Consider the following 20,965-nt stretch of genomic DNA (forward strand, 5'->3'; position numbering starts at 1 on the left):
GGCTTTAGTTTAGCTTTCGAACATCTGCATTTTTGTGATATGGTTTATCGAAATTGCTTTTGACATTTGAAGCTTTTGTTGATCTAGATCCAAACAGCCTTAGGCTGTGAGAGCGTCTTTTCGTGCCTTTCCCCTCACTGTGTTCGTTCCATGCACGACCTTCGCTCGGCGTTACCATGTTCCTCTTGAATTTCAATTTTTTTTTCTTTCCACAAAATAATTTCCCAAAACGTCCTCTTGAGAGGCAAGAACCATTATCCTCTTTACTCTTATCGCATGGGTCAAAATCAGTGGGTTTTTCTTCAACTGCCTCGGTGGCGATGTCAAAGAAGTCATCATCTTTCGCGAAAGATTTCTTTGTCAGTTTTTGGACCTCAGTTTTTCGTTGGGTATGTTTTCGAATCCAATTACCAGCTTTTGTAACATGTTGAGCCTCACATGAAAAATCATCAGATGTACGAGAAGAGAAGCTCTGCGAATAGCGCTAGCCATAGTTCTCTGGCGAGTTTTGCACGTGACGTAATAAACGGATTGCATGACGTGAAGTGGTGCGCTCGCGCCCTTACTCCACGGTAAGTTACTAGAAAACTTAGCGACAAGAATTATTTCACTTGGTGGCAGTGTATTTTGTAGGAAAATGGTTCTACCGTGAGCTAGAGCAACAGATTTCAATCAAAGACGGTTTTTCTCTTTAAACAGTTGCGACATGCAAGGGGGGAAAGGTAATGAGAGAAAGGGCGCCCTTTCATGGCAAAGTGCCGAGCAACAGCAATATAAATCTAAAAACAATTCAAATTAAAAAAAATGTGCTCCCAACAGAATTGAAACCTATGACTTTTCAAAGACTTGCCGCACACCCTACCACTGAGCTGTAGCTACGGGAAACTACTTATGGAGGATGGGGCTTTCAATATAACGAGGAGAGTCGAGTGTTTTTTTTTTTTCTTCCTTTTTTTGAAAAGCGAGAAGCTAATTGATGGGCTACTTTAAACAATGCTTGGTCGAGCAAGATTTTACAAAGTTTTCTTGGTAGCTTTTACTTTAAGGAAATCTCTGTAATGGGCTGTGAACAGTCGCTGAGCGTAAACAAAACGAGAGAGAGAAAACAAAAACAAGGTGTTTCGCGTGAAGACGCCTGGCTAAGGGTCGCGTATGGTTTTATTCTAGTTTTTTGTGTGCGTTCGGAAAAAAATAAAGTGGTGGGTTTGCGAATTAGTTGCAGTTTGGCTTTTTTTTTTTTTCAAATGTATTTCGAACTCTTCAACTGAACCACAAAAATAGAGACAAACGTAAGGACGTGATCTGTATTTCCTTGGAGCTATCACTCTTCTCACTTATAAGCACCTAAGTTTGATGGAAGACCAAGAGGGAACACTTGTATAGCGTGCTTGGGTTGGAAACGTACGTTTAATCCAAAGTGTGCGAAGGTTTGCAATAAAAGTGATAAAATTAACAAATAATTGCCGAGAGAATGCTTTTATTCATCCTTCTTGACCGGTGCACAATACAACACTATATTTGAGGTGGTCAAAACTACTGAACAAAGTACCATAAGGCCTTCAGCAAATAAAATAATAAAAATATTAAAAATAAGGATTTTTTGCGGTCAACAATCGTTTATTTTCTTTGGTCCCTTCGTAACCCCCACTTATTTCTCCATACTTCCTTCTCACTTGGAACGAAAGGCGCGCAGCTTCTCCTGAAATAGAAAATATTTTTGGTTAAGTTGATAGTAAATCAAGAGTTATAGTTTTTGGAAAAAAACCTTGTTTCAATTCTTTATTAAGCTCATTCGTATTATTATTTTTTATTATTATATGGCAAGGTAGTCTTGAGGTAAATCCGAGCCTTCTGATTGGTTCTTTCTTGGTCGGGATTTCGCCATACGGCCCGTTTCCATGGAAATGGTCATAAGCTGTATATCAGTTTCAAGTTTTGTTTTCGAAAGACGGCAAATTCAAAATTTGCATCCAAAACTACGAGAAGGAAACGTGTAAATACTCTCATTCTTCGCAAAGAAACTACATAAAAGATTGATATTTTACAGAGCTTACAACATGGACGAGGAAGACGAATCATGTATTCACCAAGCGAATTTTATTATCCTGAAGATCTGGAATCGTCTGATGTAGAAATTGAAACAGGCATCAGCAACAGTCAGTAGGCCATAGACGATTCTTATATAAACAAACAGAAAAGTGCAAACACAAATAAGAAGACGGCGACTGATATGAACACTCTTCTCCGCTACATGGAAGCTAACGGTATGACTAAAAGTCTACCTGCGTCGGAGTTTGACCACCTTGTGTCCAACTTTTCTCTGAACACACGTAGGAAAAATGGAGAGGAGTACGAGCTAGAAACAATTTCCACTTTTTATCGCACTAGACAGTGATACTTAACTGAGAACAGATATCCATTCAACATACACAAGGACAATGAGTTTCAAAAATCGAGAAGAATACTAGCTGCGAAGCGCAAGTCACTGGTTCACGAGCACGGCAAAGGAACTGAACAAGCCGCAAGCCGTTAAGGCGATTGACGAAAACGAAGAAGATGCTCTTTTTGAAGCGGGAGAATTCGACGTGTTTGCACAAATTTCTGCTTGTTTATAAAATCGTCTTGAAGTCTTGTTTATATTCAACATGATTTACCAGGCCTGTAGGCTGCGCTGGTTCCAGAAAAGATCCGCTTAAATAAGCCAGCTTATACAGGTTTCAAAGCTTACTTATCTCATCTGTAACTAACTCAAACTACCCATATTTTCCAATACTTTTGATTAAGCTATTTTGATGGCATGGTCTTACATATGTTATACGTTTTCGTGATCATGTATCAGATTTGGCACAACTGGCTGGAATCACAGTTAAGCTTCAGAGAGCTGCTATCGACATTGTGGAAGCCCATGAGATGATCCAAGAAGTGGCTAGTTTTATCGAAAAGAGAGGGAAGATTGTGACGCAAACCTTTCCCGTATTTATGAGCAAAGTGTTTCAATGGTTGGCAAAGTGGATATTAATTCTGAAATGTCCCGGATATCTTCAAGGCAGCAGCATCGCTCTAACGCTGAGGCGCAAACTCCCAAAGAGTATTTCAAGCAGAATGTTGCCATTCCTTTACTCGATCAGATCATCATGAGTATCAATGGACAGTTTTCGCCTTCGGCGGCAGTTGCCACGTCACTACTTGGCCTCGTTCCAAGTGTTCTCTGCGGGAGAGAAGTTGACCTCAAAGCAGCTCTTACTAAATACAGTGACGATCTTCCATCACCAGAGTTATTCCAAATGGAGCTTCAGCGGTGGAAAGCCCAATACGCATCAGTGGAACCGGAACTGAGGCCAGCTTCCCCCGCTTTGGCAACTAAGGAATGTGATACATCCTTATATCCGAACGTAAGCGTTCTGCTCAAAATTGCATGTACCATTCCAGTAACATCACGTGAGTGCGAACGAAGTGTAAGCACATTACGCCGCCTTAACAACTACCTGAGAGCATCGACGGGGAAAAGCCGCTTATCAAGCCTCGCGCCTCTTCACATCCATTACGATAGCACCGTGGACCTTGATGTTGTCGTCGATACCTATGCGCGGCTACATCCCAGAACAATACAACTGGAAAGCCTTCTGTAACCGTTCTAGTTCAGTAATGTTACCATTGAAAATAAGAACAAGGAAATCTTGTAATTAATGCTTTTTCAAACACCGATGACAAGAGAGTTTGGGAACAACAAAGTTGCTTTATTGCTGGCTTAGACAAACACCAGCGTTGTAAGCCGATGGGAACGAAGGTGAAACGATAGAACTCTTGCGCCTCACTAGAGGGAGGGAAACAGGAAAAAGTTTCTAGTCGACTTGAGGCTACTAAGATAATGATTAATACAACTAGTAAGAGCTATTTGGTCCGTTTAAAGATAGCAAGAATCTACCCATATCAAAACTAGCCTACGGCCCTGTTTACGTTGAATAAATTTGTTTTCAAACTCGTGGTAGCTCGTTCTTTCTAAGTTGCTCGCGTCATCAAAAACACGTTACGGCGAGAGCCCTTTGAATTCAAGTGTCCGGAAGTATGTTTTAACAGAAAACAAACAAGCATGGCGCGAGCTAGCTCGAGCCGTACTGGGAAATATTGGCCGTCGGTCGACCGACCGAGGGCCAATACTCCCCAGTACGGCCCTTGCGCTCGGTTAGTAAACATAACATACCTTAAGATAACGTCTAGTTTCTCTTTTTCTTCCAAATTCGATCGGCGGAATGTAAGGAGGACCGACATTTTTCTTCTGAAATTCAACGCATATAAAGATTTTCATTTTAGAAGCCAAGTTGCAAAGAAATAAGGTTATTTAAAGGAATAAAGTGAGAAGACTATAACTCAGCTCTTTCTTGGGACACGGTTAACGCATTTAAGCACTATTACCGTTTCATCAGTATTTATTATCTTGTGTATCTTTCTAAGTTTTCATTTTAGTCTTCATCAGCCTTTCTACATGAGAGTATAAATAATTTTGTGATTTGATTCCGGAGCGAGCGGTCCGGGTTCGAGCCCTAGCCGGGGACACGGTGTTGTGTTCTGGCAGCTATGAACCATCGGCTCTAAGGCTTTACACTAGATTGTGACTATTCCTATGATCAGTAGCGCTAATTGTCCCCACTATCCGCTACGTCTTTCTGCGTTTTCTTGAGTACCGTGCATTCTACAAAATGGAGCTGGGGTTCTTTTAGGCTAAGTATGTTTCAGAGCTCTCGTGAAAAATAGTCGGTTTGATTAACAAGATATATTAAGCAGTTTCATTTACCTTCAACTGGGCTTGAGAATCCCTCTTAGTGCCAGACTTGAAGAGCAGAACATAAGACGGTTGTTCTTCATTTAGATGTGAAAGCTCAATGAAGCCAAAACTCAGGGTAAAACATAAAACCAGCACCAGGTATTTCATGATTGGTTAATGCTTAGTTCTAACCCACCAACTGTTACCCAGGCAGTTCTACGGAATGGCATCCGTTATATACCGTTCGAGTTGAATAACGATTTTTTTTTTTACTGTAAACAAGAAGTTGTTTCTTCCAAGTTACTTCCAGTAGACATCGTATATCTAGTGTCTTTTTCTATTGATGAGTTTCATATTTATTTCCTAAAAGTCGCCGAAACGGAATGTTAGCTTAAATTAATAAGTATTTGAACAATTGTTTTTAAAATATACGAAACTGCTATGTTCATACCAAGTGTTTATAATGAAATTTTGTTGGGGCGCTTCTTTATATCTTTCTTCAGCTCAAAAAAGGAGTTATGGTTGTAAATTTTTATTAAGTTCTTGGAGTTGACTTGTCGATAGCGTCCATTGATTTCCAGTTGATCCAGTCGAGTTCGGTTCTGTGAGGTTCAAACACCATTTAAAACATTAATGATTGCGTAGTTTCCATATTTGATAATAGTTGCCGTTATTTGGTAGTAAACATTAAATGCCTCTGTTTTGGCATGCTAGAACTAATTAACTGAGAGTTGAATTTGCTTCCTAAAGGTGGGTGGCTCTAAAGATATCAATCTTGGCTTGAGTCAGAGTTGGAACCAAATTTGAACAGAAAAGAAAAGAAAGAAAGAACAAAAACAAAACGAGATAAAAAAAAAAAATGGAACACACGAGCAAATTTTTGAAACACAATGTATTGATTGTGATCCCTATAGTGGTTACAAAATTATTCAGATCTGTATATCTACATGCCATTTGTTCAGATGTCGTGGGCGAAAGTTTTGGAAAAGGAAGGAAATCCGTTCAATAGAGATAGATCTCATTTTCGAGGGTTCTGGGCTCTATATTAAAATAACGAATTTATTTTTTTGCGAAGTAAAGGAAATAATATATCTTGTCAATATCACACGAGGTCGGCAGGCGCTTTGTCTGGTGTGAAAACTAAAGTCCGCTTTGTTTTAATAGCGCTTTACGGTCGTGTTTTCAAGCTAGACAGTTATTTCGGTCGTATAAAGCCGACACTTCTATTAAAAAGATGCGTCATGTTTTTCTTTGTTATTTTGGGGTACATCAACGCAATAAGAGCAGCGTGGGTAAAAACGTTTGATTTGTCTATCTGTTGTAAATGACTCGGGTTTTTCATGAATACATTTTTGAAACAGTAATTCAAGAATGACGAGGACTTTCTTAAAAGAAACTTTTTACTACATACGCATTACAATGTCTTCTTTATAATGTCTCCTTTGAACAAAATGTCTGTTAGTCCTATAGATGATTTGGTAGTCCCTCTCTAGTTAATGAACTTTCCACCATCTAACTGTTCCGGATTGAACTCAAGGGGTTAATTTTTCTAGGTGATCCATTGTCCAAACGTAACTTCATAACAAAGGTTTGAGGATCTAGAATAAAAAATAAGAAAGTGACATATTCGGATGTTGGTCCTGAGCATCATACAGAACCTGAACAGATATAAACCACCGATGTTAATGGGATAAGAACGGACTGAAAAATTTGGGATTCTAGCAAGGACTGCATTCTCGCAACTCATTCCTTTTCGCTATATTCCAAAGATGACAGGACAGGTATTCCAACTGAGAGTTTTATGTTTAATCACCTTTCTGGGAATCATACCTTCGCCCATTGTCTGCAGGCGCTTGCACGTACGGAGTTCTTGCGTAGCTGCGTAGCTAAGAAATGCTTAGTGCCATTGAACACCAGCAAACTATAAATTTGCCCACGAGTGTTACCTTGTATGGGATTCGAAGAATTCATCTCAATTTTGCTTGCTTGTAACAAAAATTTTCCTGTCGATCGTTATCGAGCGACCGTGCCTCGCAAATGACCAAAAAATGGCTTAACTCATCGATGCTTTGAAGTTGGTATCGACCACACTTCATTGACACATACCCAGCCCCATTTTGAAAGGAAATTGGAGAGTGGGAAGCTACAAAATGGCATTGAACTTGTTGGAGACAATTTACAGACACGTTTCAACTCGTGGCTCTCAGGAAACACTTTCATCGCGATACTGTAAGGTCCGTGTACGGTTCATCTTCGCGGGAAGTCGATTACTTTAAGCCTTCGATGTAAAATTGAACAAGAACTGGCGTAAAATTATTGGCATATTCCAACAACTAGAAATTGGAGACGTTATACATGTACCCTACAGGTTCTGTGCGATAACATGCGGAAAAGGTACAAAAATGTAAAAAAACAATGTGAACGCTACTGCTAAACGCAAAATGCTTTTGGAAAGACAAAGCAAGGGCCAACACATCACGAGATCTGGCACAATCTAACCAACTTTACACCACTTCTCGAAACAAGTCGAGGACGCTAGTCAGCCTCGACAATTTACAATAGTCTACATTATTTATCAAAGTAAATGAAGATTTGACAATTAGTTACTTGTAATGTCAAAATTTATTCACTTCAGTTGATTTTATCGCTGGCAGTTTTTTCTCTACAAGATGTTTCATTATATAATAACCGAAGAACTACCTATAGTTCCGTTTCATAAATTCAAAGAACGCCTGCAAGGAAATAAATGTATCTTGTTTGTGTTTTTGATATGTTCGCTGGGCACTAACTGACTCGCACTTATTAGAAGAAGTCACTGTATTTTGATCATGACGCTATCCGTAACATATTGTAAGAAGACTTAGAGATCATATCGTATGGTCTGCTTAAATTGTAAGCTTTGGCTCCTTCAAGGATCTCGGTCGTGGTATTTTGAGTTATTTTGGCCACTTAAAAAATTGCCCGAAGATAGAAAAGCGCCAAAGAGATAATAATAAACTATAAGGGAACAAGGGTGGTTAAGGATGGAGAAGAATGATATGGATTACATTCGACGAACTTGGAAAAATTTAGGCTAAACTTTTCAAGATGGGCAACCCGTGACGTAGCTCCTTTAACACAAGAGAATCTTGTGATAACTAAAACACATAAGTCGCTTAATTCTTTAAGGGTCTCAAGCACAGAGAGGTGTAATTTAGAAAACCTTCAAATTTTACTTGAAGAGGTACTATTTGGGAGGTTTTTCTCCCCTTTTCGACGAGAACAGTACTAAACTTATGACTTAACTTACGATGCCATTTTGCTCATACAGCACAGTGCTCCTGAAACACCAAGACGAAGACATCAAGTAAATTTCTCAAAGGGGAGCAAACTGTAGCTAAGTTCAGATGGTTTTCAACGATTTTACAAAACACAAGGCAGGATTTGAAAAAAATCTTCCTGACGTTTGTTAAATTTGTGACAGAGACCTTAAACATACGTGACCAAATAAATCCTAGCCTTCACTACAGACTATCTTTGAACTCGTCACGATCTCAAAGAGCGTCTGCGTAGGGGGCCAAATAAATCCTAGCCCCAGTTTATTTAGTGTAATTTTTGTTAAAGTTAAAGCATAGATATATTTTCATAAAGATGGAGCATTGGGTTTTAAGGGTTTCTACGATGTGAATTTACCTTATGAGTTGACTCTTCAATATAATGGCCATGATAGTGGCTTTTTTAAGTTTAAAAATCTTTGATTCTGATCGCATGTTTGGAACAACCTCCCGAAAGCGAACACTTACAACCAATCACAAAACAGTTGAGAAACTCCCATAAATTGAATTTTCCTCACAAAAAACTGACAAATGACAACAGCAAACACACAAAGAAACCCACAACTTGCTTTGTGATTCCTCCCCCTCTCCCGCTTTCAAGGTTATTGCTCATAGTTTTGAATTAAACAAACTCCGACAAAGGGAAGAAAAAGACCATCAATCTGAGAAAATGAAATCCATTTATTTTTCGGTTAGAGGGAATATAGAATTCTTCCAGACACGGGCTTTTCAGCGTAATGGAGTATCACCGAACGAATATCGAGTAAAAGTTCTCAAAGAATTAGGGACTCTCTTTTTTATTTTTGAAATCCAAGTGATAAGGTACATTACATTATGATTTTTTTTTTTTCACGCAATCATTTATTATCAATCCAGATTAATATAACGCAACTCTTTCTTTCTTACATGTTGTAAAATTCCGGTTATAAGCGCTGGGCTTATATAACTTTAAAAGGGGTATTCGGTGGGCTTACAAACGGAGAGGTGAGGGCGGCGGGTTAAAAACGGTATCAAAAAGGCTCAAAATACGCCGCTGAAACCAAAATACAGCAGTTGAAAAAGATTCTTCATGTTCTTCAAAACAAGAAGCACATAGAGCAAGTAATGAAACAAGTACAGGGAGCATCAGCCCTTCCTCACCGTCCGGTGAGGTACAAAAAGTCAAGAAGGGGTATTTCCAGCGGGGCTTATGTCATTGTAACTGGAAAAGTTTTTTAATGTTACCTATAGATGACCCTACAACAGGTGTGAAGGGTAAGGGGCTTAAAATCGGAATTTTATGGTATACATTAGTAATATTTTGTATACCCAAGTTGTACTAATGTCATACAAATATACCAGCAAAGGTGTGGGTCATGACATGTTTGGTGTTGTAGTGTTTGTGGAAAACAAAAACACACATTCACTTGTGATATCAAAACCTAAAATTATAACAATTTAAGAACAAATGAATTTTATGTACAATGAGTGGCTATTTGTAAAACATCAGTCAAATAAACAACTAATCATGTTTTGAACGTGAAAGCATACGCAATAGACGAGGCAATAATAAAGATTACAAAAAACACTTGATCCATTTTTCTGGCCACCCTCCGCCACGTGAATTCAACTTCTTCTTTTCTTTCAAGGAAAGCTGGACTTCCTTCATTGCACTCGGTCATCTCGATGCTGGTCAGTGTAGTGGAACATTTTGCCATGCCGTGAGCGCCATCAGGCTGCGATGCATGAATCCGTTTGGCTTCTTTACGTTTCTTTATGCTGCAAAAGCCGCAGAGCTTTTCAATCCAGTCTGGGGGAGTTCCGTCTTTGAAGTAAACCCTCACGACGAAAATATTGGCGAAGAGAACCAAGGCTATAATGATCATAGTAACTTGTAGGTTTACGCCAAGGATTGGTACGCTGTCTGACGTCACTGGAAGAAAGGACGGGATGACAAGAAGAAACACTGTCATGGCGAGCAGAATAGTTGTGACAAAGCCAATGCGTTCCCCGCTTTCAACGTGGATGAGGAAACTACTGAGAGCAACTACTGTCAGTGTAACGGAGGGGATGACGAGATAGAACATATAGTACAGTGACTTGCGTTTCATTTCCAGAGTGTATACCACTTCGCTGAAGTTAAACGGGCAGCAGTCGCCATGGTCAGTTTCCGATATTTTGGATCTGATGTCTACTATGTCCCAGTCTCCGCTTTCAACATAACGAGCTAAGAAGGTAAATACGCATAGCTGATTAGTTTCTGCAATAGGTATCTTTTCTCCCCCATTATTGCCCAACGGGATAACCCAAGGAATTATCATTGAAAGTAGCTAACAACCGTTTCCAGCAATTTCCAGCACTCATAGTTTGATGCAGCAATATCACCCTTTAGCAAGTAGATGGCATCAAACGAATGCTCATTCCCTGGCAAACAAGAACTAGTTGCAGTCATCTTTCCTACATAACAGGTTACCGTAACAACAGCCTAACCTTTTAAAACACCCTTATTTTTCTTTCTTTTGTGCTCATAACCTCCTAAAAAGCTCAAAGACAGTTTTTCTACTGTAATATTGAGATCAAGACGTTAAGCAAAATTTTTGCGAAGGAATTGAGAGCCATGTTAACGTTACATTGTTAAACTATAATTTATGAAAGCCAAATTAAAAAGATCGTTGCATTTTGAGATATCTTGTGAAACCCGTGGTAAGCCACAAGCGGCGTTTTTAAAGGTTTCAGTCAGCTGTTGGGATAAGGATATTTAAACCTCACCTATAGCTATTATACGGTTTATAGATATTGTCTTATTTTAGGCATGCAGAAGCTAGGACAGACCAGATAACGGGGCTCTTTTCCCTCGACTCTGGAAATAACTCTATGGAAAAAAAAATTTTTCACCGTTTGTCCCTGAGTGGATAAATTAGGCGTATTTTCATGAGGGGGGTTTGCCCTCCCAGGCGGAAATTGAATCGAGCTTTCTAAATTTCATGTGATTTGGCTTTGTTTTGTCAAATAAATGGCCGCGAGAGTGACTAAAATATGCCAAAAGTATGGTTTCAGTTTATGTTTTTTTTAGTAGACATGGCTCAACCTTGGCAATGTATATATGTAATAGTAATTAGACTGAGTGGAATGCAATTCAGAGAGCAATTAATAGCGCGAGTAATTTCAAAATCGATTTGAAATAACGAGGTCTAGAACGGGTTTTAAATTTACGTACGCGAGAAGCATAAACAATAGACTCTCCAGCATTTAAACAAGCAATGACGCCGAGTCGAGGTCAGGGTGGACAAAAATACAGAAAATGTATGAAAATGTCCATCTCAACCTCGCCCTGGTGCTATTGATCGTACCCACTGAAGTGGAATGTGGGAACGCTTATTACACGAAATGTCATATGCTCGAACTACGGTCATGCGTTTTTGTTCAGGTGTAACTCTCGTTCTCTTCGTACACGTTGCTTGTTTCCTTACTCTGTTCTGGTCAGTCAACACGATATTATAGTGTCATAGAGTCTCATATGTTGGGCTTTATTTGGACCTTACAGGGTCAGATGGCTTCATAATAATATAAGGGACGATTCCTTACTCGCAAAATCACTTTTGTCCTTGAACAGCCTGATTCTCATTAGTTTCTCTCCATACGTGTAGGAGCCAAACGATAGTTCACATTTTTGTTCGTCAAACGGCCACTCGTCGACTTGCATTTCACAGGTGGTTTTAAACGTTGCCGGTCCGCTCCAAACACAGTTCCCATTAAAGCTGACTGAGATGTCCGTCACAAACTTGCTTATCCCTCCCGCTAAATTGATCGAGTCGTCACCACTAGAAATAAACGATAAAAGTATATAGAAAGGCTGTTCAGTCAAACAGGGGTTAGAAAAAAGTGAAAGAGCAGCTCCACCGAAATATCAAGTAGACCGATAAATAGCGAAAAAGAAAATTGAATTTCTTCAGAGACTCACAGAATGAAGCCCTAGGGGCACTAGTTCCACAAACACTGGTTTAGTTCGATTATAATTGTTGGTTTTTTAACGCAATAGTTTCTCCTCGATGCCCTAAATCGGCCAAAATCGATCGAAAAGGAACGTCATACTGAGAGGCCCGTAAAGTCGAAAGTAACGACTGTCATTGCAAACTAATTGTTAGTCGTAGTTGTTCCTCCTTTCTTGTGAAAAGTGCGCTTAGGGCATCATTCTGGGCGAGTAACTAGAAATTCAATTTTTCGCTATTTCCCGGTCTAGCTGATGTTTAGGCGAAGATTACAGATATATGCAACTGATCTGATGGTTTTTATAAGATAGATTTCTCAAACTCTTCAATTGTTTATCACGTTTAATCAAAGGAAATCGTGACTGTGACGGTGTTTGGATATCTCATCTTAATTAGCAAAGATTTTAAGATTTTATTTCTCTGTTTTCTCCTTAGTTTTAGTTTTGAGTGAGAAGATATATCTCGAAGTTCGTAAAAAATACTCCACTGCGAGTCGTATTTTCAACTCTCTTCTCTGTGTTTGGAAATGTGGTCAAGCACTGTATTACATCATTTTTCAGCAGGTCCATTCACTTAAGATGGACAAGCGAAGAAGCAACAGCAACAACAAAAACAACAACAACAACAACAACAACAACAACAACAAGACAAAAACCAAAATGTTATGCAATACTGAGGTAAATAGCATTCACTAATTAATCATCAAGTAGCTAACCGGGAGGTTTGGGGTAAGTTCATATGCGACCAGTTCCAAATAATTCGATTAAACAAAACTGGACCGAACAGCTGGTCTTCTATTCACTTGTAATCTGTACTGCTTATCCAGACTGATCCCATTCGATGTTTATACTTGTAATAAGCAGACAAACTCAACCCGGCCCTTGAGAACATCTAGAACAGCTTAGAGTCCTGCTCTAAACTCTTCCCCTGTTCAGATGAGACTGGTGCCAAATGGACCCAGTCCAGGATCGCATAAATTACTGAGCGCATAATTAACCGTTTCAGACAGACAGACATATTCTCAGTATATTATCATACAGACATATTCTGGTATTCTCACTTGTTAAACAAAGCAATATCCGGGACCCAAATTTCATCAGGAGCGAAATGGATTTGTTGTACGTCACCATATTCACTAGGGTTCCACGTCAGATATTCGTTCGTCCATCCCTGCAAGTACAACGAAAGTACCAAAACATTTGATGAGAAATTACAGCCGAAAACACTAAGTAACAACAAATGAATGAAATCACGGCCAGATTGGTGCCTTAAACCAATCCTGCGGGACTTAAACTATCATACAATTTCTTTTGTTCAAATAAATCTGGATGGCAGCTAGCCACCGGAGTGTGAAATGCTCTAAAGTCTGAGAATAATAGGCCCTTTGCACGATCCGGTCACATGGTACAAAATTACACATGTTGGGACGCAAGTTGCACAGTTGGACTTCCAAAACATAGCAACTCGTACTACTTTTGAAAGTCCCACTGTGCAACTTGCATGTGTGATTTTGTACAATGCGACCGGGTCGTGCAAAGGGCCTATTAGTATATCGTAGACTGCTGCTTATACAACCTCGTAAGGGGTTTTAGATGGACTTACAAAGGGGCTTATGTCCGGCGGGGGGAGGGGGGGGGGGCTGGGGATGCTTACAACCGGAATCAAAAAACCGTTTCACAATGAGCTACAGCAGTTTTAATAGAAATACGGTTTTCATATATTGGTTTTTAAGTAGGCCTTAGAGCATTACAATAAATTGAATACATCTATTTTAAACTAGAGGGGGGGAGCTTATATTACGGGCGGGTCTTATAATTGGAAGATATTGTGTTTGCCACTCTGAGCTCGTGAAAATCGAATGCAAAATTATTTCTTGGCACTTAAAGTAAAAGTGGAGGCGTGGTGGCCTCACGGTTAGTACGCTCGACTCCAGATCAAGCGGTCAGGGTCGGGGACATTGTGTTGTGTTCTTGGGCAAGACACTTTGCTCTCACAGAGCCTCTCTCCACCCAGGTGTATAAAGTTAATGCTGGGGGTGACCCTGTGGTGGATTAGCATCCCATCCAGGGGGGAGGAGTAGAAATTCTCCTAGTCGCTTCATGCTACGGAAACCGGGTTAAGCTCCGGCCTGGTGGGCTACTTGGCTCGTATGCAGACTTTGCCTTTTACCTTACTTAAAGCAAAAACAGCGAAATTCCAAAGAAACTTTGGTAGTCTATAAAGGAGCTGTCTCTTCTAACACAACGAAAACTACAAAATTCAGTTTAACAGTATACACAAGTACGGTTTTATTTTTTTGAGTCAATATCCGTCAGCAGCCACCTCCCGGCGCTGTGGGGAATAATTGTTAAATACGATATTGGAATAGCACTAAAAACAAAAACAAATAGTAGTAAGAAAACGGCTGTGTCTCGACCTGTATAACCCAAGTGTCCAGAACTAGCACTTGTTCTTGATTATCCTATTAAAAACGAAAGCAAACAAAATACATTATGTAAAACTTCAGCGACATTTCAAAGTTAAAACATCGATTGCATAACAATAATAATAATAATAATGATAATGATAATGATAATGATAATGATAATGATAATGATAATGATAATGATAATGATAATGATAATGATAATGATAATGATAATGATAATGATAATGATAATGATAATAATCCCACTCGCTGGTTCTCTTTTGGCTTTGAATTTAGAGGACGATCTAAAACATCAGTAGAATTAGTTGATGCAAGATGAACTCTTTTATTTTTCATATATAATTCTTCTCAAAAGATGAAATGATAAAATTGGTTACTGAAAGAACAAAAATGGTACAGACCACTTTAAAGGATAAAAATGAAGGGAAAGCATATAAAGTAGATGGTCGTACCACTTTGACAAGCCTACTGACTCTCATCGCGAACGACACTTCCACAACCCTCTTGCTTGTAAATACTGGTCGGACCTTCCTGTCATAATTATCAAGGAGATCTGCTCGAATATGGTGTTCCCATGAAGTGTTTGTTGAACCTGAAGAACCTAACAAAACACGAAAGACGCCGGTTAACCATGTTAAGAGAGGGAGACCAAGAGAGGAAGACCCAGGAGGTAATCTGGTTTGCATAGAGACACTCAGGCAGAATTCTTTACCCAAGCTATAAATTAGTTGTCGAACATTCAGTCAGTCATCAAATCAGTTTTTATCAAGGTGTAATGACAGTCTGCATGGAGTTTCACTGGTAGCTCAGAAGCACGCGTCGAGTATTTCTTAACTGACCGAGCACAGTAAAAATAGTTCAAAGGACGAATACGAGCTTAGAGCGTTGTAATCAAGTTTCAAGTTACAATTGAAGTACGTCTTGACACTCGAAATGGTGAAACTGCGCTGCAGAATCAATTTCGTTCGACCGATTGAGGTAAAAACAAAACGTTCGACAAGTTGCCATACTTTCAGAAGCTATCCTGGTCAATATTTTAACACAATAACATCGACCGTGGAAAGCATGCGGTGAATCTAATTCTTACAATACGCGAGAGCAAGAGCACAAAACTGAGAAAACGAACTTAGAAGTTTGAAATAACATGAAAACAGACTTTTTGAGTCATCCTTTTAAGCAAACATACCAAAAAGATCTTACGAAACTTTCTCGCATGGTGGTCAGAATTTAACATCTTTCCAGTGAAATCTTCAAATAAATATTTACATGACGGGAGTAACGGTCCTGCAAGATCAATCTTAATGTCAATAAGAAGACGGTTACAAACTGAGTGAGAGATAGGTAGACATAGGCCTGAAAATACAAAATATTTTCTCGGCATTACACTTAAATTTTTTTGTCAATCATAACAACTTTACTCATTTCAAATTTGCAACTGAATTGATAATCTCAAAAATGAAGTGGCTCTTGATCATACGAACAAGCTTGGAGCCCCTCGATAAACGCAAATTGAAACCTGTCGGCTAAATGTAGTTCTATGTATTCATGTTAAGGCCAAATAACCAAGCCCATGTTTCAAAACCTTAAACGTCTCTATTACTATACAGGGAGTAAGTGTCCATGGTTCAAAGCACTTACCTTCAAACAAAGAAAGTATTTTGACCCATAATAGCACTGCTGCGACCAAATTCATCAGAAAGAGCGTTGAAATACCTCAGAAAATTTTATCCTGCGCTCGGCTTGAACTTAGTACCTGTCTTCTTGCATAGATGGTAGTGGAGTTTGCTCGACTCGCTTTCAGTTTGAACGACACTGCAGGTAACCTTAATAGGATAATATGTAATAATTGCGGATATTTTTCTGCACTCAACTCTCCCGTAGGGACTTGTAAACGGTGTTCACAAGGTATAATAATAAGCCACGTTCCGCCCCCCAGTGTGAGTCAAAATAGTTACTAAGCAACCCGTAATAACACAAATATGTTAATGGAAGATTATTTCGAGGATTATTTGATTGTTTCGCGCGCTCGTGTTCTTTACGATAGAGCAACTTTCGCTCAGTGTTTTGTTTCTTTATTAGGAAAAGTCATTGTTGTAGGCATTAAGATCAAGTGGGTTGAAACGAAGAGTGGGTGTAGAGTGTCATGGTTTTTGGAAGCATTATCTTAATTAACTTTTAAGCAACAAAGGAGGGCTTTTCTTCCTGGGTTGCAATTTTAACGTATGCTAAACAAATATCTTGTCAACCTTTCACCATGAGCTCTTATCTTGGTGGGTTGAATTAAGAGAAATTGCTGACCCCGACAGCGGTTACAAACACATCTTATGGAATAATAAAGAAAGTCTTCTGATCAAGGGCAGAACAGTTTTTGTTGTAGACATTACTTTGATAATGGTGTAAATTTCACAAAGGACCTGCCTTATGACATGACAAATATTCACTCATTTAGACCCATGAAAGAGCAAGGTTTAAAAATTCAAACGTCGTGTTTTGGACCAGACTAAGAGAGCCTGTTCCATCGAAATTACGTGTTAATCTACCTAACTTCAAATTTGTCATCGACTTCAAAAATTACAAATATAAAAACTGCTACTTTCATCTGATAAAATTAAAATATGAATAACGTGTTCTTTACGATGATAGAATAACTTTCGCTGAGTATTCTGTTTCATTATCAGGAAAAGTCATCATTGTGAAGGCATTCAGATTAAGTTGATGAAGTCGAATAATGGACCGAAGAGTGTCATGTTTTTGGTAGCATTATCTTAATTATCTTTTAAGCAACAAAAAAACATGGCACTGTTCATGGGATAAGCTTGGTGGAGAATTTGATTTAAGAAAAGACCAACTTTCAGAACCTACCTCTTACTTGTGAGGGTTGCAAGCAAACCTTATGTACGTTCTTTTCAATACAAAGTGTTCAACTACATCCTCTGTCCAAATGACCGTTTTTTAATTAACAAATAAAGAAGTCTCGATTGTGTTCTGTTCTGTTCAGATAAAGCACGCAAGAAGCGGTAGAGCACGAAAGAAGTGTAAGGGGAAACCGAGACGAAGTAAACGAGTAAAAGTGACGTAAGCGTGCCTCTGATCTCTGATAACGTGTGCTAAAATAGGCCAATCACAATCCTTGTCAAAATTGTTCAAATAGTTTGATTGGCTAACGAGGAAACAGCTGTCAATCATGAACTGAACATCACTGATCTAACGTTCGGTTTTGTGTGGCTTTCGAGAGAAGAACCTTCCCTTCAAAGTTCGCTTTTTAGTTAATTTTTGAAATCTAAAGGTTTCTAGTCCAGAAGAATCTGGCGGTATTGTGGCTCATGAAAACTTACACTTTTCAATGGAAATTACGAAACAAGGAGTTCAATGCTTGCGAATGAAAATGCGAAATGCCGAGTTGTATTTGAAAGGAGCTACAGTTGCTTGCAGCAGGATTGCCCGAACTAGCGTCAAAGTTGGGTAGACTAGACTGCTCCCACTGGTTCTACTCCGAATAAAGAAAAGAATATCAGAACAAGCTTTCAACTGATCTCTCGTCGGGTGAGCATTGATACGAAATTGTTGAGGTTCAAGCAAACGAGCATTACTTAACTGCATGTAAGTGTTGTTTGAGCATTTTTACTCGGGCCTCCGTAGGAAAGCCCGAGTCATAAAATGGTCGCCAAAAGGGGGGTTATGGTCCCAGGCGTTCCATGCGTAGACCATGGAAACTGGGTACGAGAAACGCGACATTGCTCACTCTTCGTGACAGAATGCGGTGTTTTGCGAAGAAAGTTTTGGTGAGAATCGCGCCTTATACGTGCATCTCGCATACAATGATGTCGATCGTTTTCGGAAAGGGTCGGTCCACGAATTCTATTGCCTGAAAGCCAGCCAGGTAAGCAAAGGTCAAGCTCGAAACGTCCTCATGAGATAACAACTGGGCCGATCGTAGTACGAGTTCAAACTACGAAAACGCTGACAAAAAATAGGCAGTCAATAACTGCATGTGGCTACTGTCGTTATTATTTAGAACAGTGCAGTAAAACAAATCATATTGCAATAAAACGAGCTAAATACGAAAACGCTTTTGCACTGGTAGCTCATTAAAAACATGTGACTTGTTTCTTGCACCGCGCAAAGTATGTCGATCTCCAAATTTGTAAAGATAAGACTTTCGGTAACTTGAATTAAATATCTTACTTCCAAGTTAGTTGGCTTTCTAGTAGGGTGCAGGAAAAAAAATAACGTGTGATTTTGGAGGCAAATTGTGCGGGGATTGTGCGGGATTATTGACCAACCAATGTTCTTGCCAAGTCCGAAGGGAAATCTGCATTGAGGATAGTTTAGCCAAATTTATTACCTTAGTGGTTCAAATATATTTAGCAGCCTTAGCAATCGCCAATTCTTTTAAAAAACTGTGTCTGACTGCTTAAGAAAATCATGTCGTGTGACATGAACTAGACGAGCATGAAACCAAATTAAATAGCAAAACAGAATGCTGCATCTCCCCTTATAAATGAGTTCCTTTTTAAAATACTCTTGCCTTGATTCAATAAAAATATGTAGGTTAAATATTTCTTCATAAACTGCGTTAAGGGTCGCAAATTCACGGAGGTTTTCCCGGCGCAAAAAACACAACTTGAAAGTTTATGCAAATTAAGTGCAATGCAATTTGCGCCTTGTCATGGGGCTGTTGTTTTCGCGAGGGAGTTTATCTATTCGCTTTCCAAAGGAGATAAGACTCTTGAAAAGGGTTTAGGATCGCAATAAGGCAAAGGTGTTCAGCTGCACAATTTACCAGGATCGCCACAACCAGTAAACGAACTTCGTACAATTTCTGCTAGCATGTACAATATAATAGCCATAAGTTGTAAAAAGACCTGGAAAATTATTTGCAAACAAGTTCTCCATAAATGCGTAGACATCTGTGCTTGCATTTAAGTCAAAAGTCAAGAAGCATCTTTTTAAACGTATTTATAAACTGTAATTACGATTATATTTAGCTGTTTTAGTTTACATCTAGTTCATTTTATATATTTTTTTAAAAGCGCTGCTGGATTCTGAAGAAGCAGCGCTTTATAAGACTAAATTTATTGTTTTTCATCATTTAATGATGTAGTTTGTTTTTTCCCTGTGATAGTTGTTTCATAAGGAACGATATATTTGACAAAACCGGAGTGCTTTGTACACCTGCATATGTCCGGTACGTTCTTGCACATTTTCTGCTGCTAGAATGTTCAGCCCTTCGCAAAAGAGTGTAAAATTATGACAGACTGTTCAGGAAGATTATTAATCAAATAGCAAACTTGTCTCGCTGCAGCCGGTCTCAAGCAATGAAAGTACTCGAAATGTACTGAAACAGAGTTGCTTGGTTGCAACATGGACGTCTTTGTGTAGTTTTAGCGTGAAGGTAAAAATTTGTAGAGTGGCAAGAGGCTCAAGAGAAAAGGCAAGTTTATAGTACTAATTAAGGTCATTCCGCTGAAATAGAACCTGCACTGAGATTTTTGTAAAATTTTGCCTATCGGTTGTTTATATTATAGGAACTTAAATTTGAAATAAAAATGAGGGGTCCCCATGTTCGTTAAGGAGCGAAAGCACCTTGTTTATACCCATATAAATCCTTATAATAGCACCGTGATTGTAGTTACGATTGCTTGCCAAATTCACGTTTCCGACGATTGCTTTTTGTTCTATACTGAGAATTGGTAATTTAGTTTGTTCGTTTGTAAGTTTATTATATCTATTATTTTCATGATTTTCCCCGCTCCTTTCTGGTTCCTCACCTGTACCGAAAGTTACTAATTTTATAAATATGGGGGACAACTAGAAATGCTAATGGTTTTCTTTACCCCCCATACTCCAACCTTAATACTTATCTACCGGAAAACGTATATTGTAATCATAAGGGAAGCTCTAATTTTACCTGTAAATTTAAACTGAGAGGAAAATAAAGTATGCTGGGAGAGTGTCATAGACAAAGAACAGGGCGATCTGGAGGAACCTCGTTGAGGCCTCAGGTGCCAGAATGGCATAACAGGATTGAGTGAGTGCGTGACAGTTAACTCAGTGTAACGATCGACAGTGGTATATCGATCAAGGAGTTATAAACGAAGATTTTGTGGGAATATTAAAGCTGTGAAGTCGGCTATCAGCGAAACATAACTGAGAAAGGTACGAGACAGTATACAGTCATATTTAGTTCAATATTGTGAGAAATGGATTCTTAAAGACACTCTAAGAAGAATTTTGGCGCTAAAAAAAAGACATGCGCACGATTCGCAATTCGTTATTCCTTGAGTTTCTGCGACTTTTCTGAGAGTTACTCACTAGTATCTTCACTATCCACGGGTATATTACGAACTCACAACGTAACCAGCTCCTAGATGGCTTGATAGCTCAGTTAGTAGATCACTGCACCGGTATCGGCAGAGGTCATGGGTTCGAATCCCGTTCAGGCCTGATTTATTTTCACGGTTTAATATCACAATATTACATCACAATATTG

At 39.0% G+C, this 20,965-nt stretch overlaps 1 protein-coding gene and 1 pseudogene across 1 annotated transcript; one reads left to right on the top strand and one right to left on the bottom strand.

Moving 5' to 3' along the window:
• Nucleotides 1-1,986: 1,986 nt before the first annotated feature.
• Nucleotides 1,987-2,733, top strand: LOC145488744 (uncharacterized; annotated as a pseudogene).
• A 6,848-nt stretch (nucleotides 2,734-9,581) lies between these two features.
• LOC145487176 (neuronal acetylcholine receptor subunit alpha-7-like) lies at nucleotides 9,582-16,165 on the bottom strand. The gene is made up of 6 exons (XM_081465903.1): nucleotides 16,111-16,165; nucleotides 14,925-15,073; nucleotides 14,461-14,505; nucleotides 13,105-13,214; nucleotides 11,641-11,876; nucleotides 9,582-10,282 (listed from the first exon to the last, which is right to left on the bottom strand). Exons 1-6 carry the CDS (start codon nucleotides 16,163-16,165, stop codon nucleotides 9,582-9,584), a joined length of 1,296 nt encoding a protein of 431 aa, XP_081322029.1.
• Nucleotides 16,166-20,965: the final 4,800 nt, after the last annotated feature.

Source organism: Orbicella franksi, chromosome 5 (assembly GCF_964199315.1).
Source record: "Orbicella franksi chromosome 5, jaOrbFran1.1, whole genome shotgun sequence".
Classification (NCBI taxonomy): Eukaryota; Metazoa; Cnidaria; class Anthozoa; order Scleractinia; family Merulinidae; genus Orbicella; species Orbicella franksi.

Coding starts and splice junctions, on each gene's coding strand:
- LOC145487176 (XM_081465903.1), bottom strand. CDS start 16,165: ATGAATTTGGTCGCAGCAGTGCTATTATGGGTCAAAATACTTTCTTTG. Junction 15,074..16,110: donor AATACTTTCTTTGTTTGAAG/GTAAGTGCTTTG, acceptor GTGTTTTGTTAG/GTTCTTCAGGTTCAACAAAC. Junction 11,877..13,104: donor GATATTGCTTTGTTTAACAA/GTGAGAATACCA, acceptor GTTTATTTCTAG/TGGTGACGACTCGATCAATT.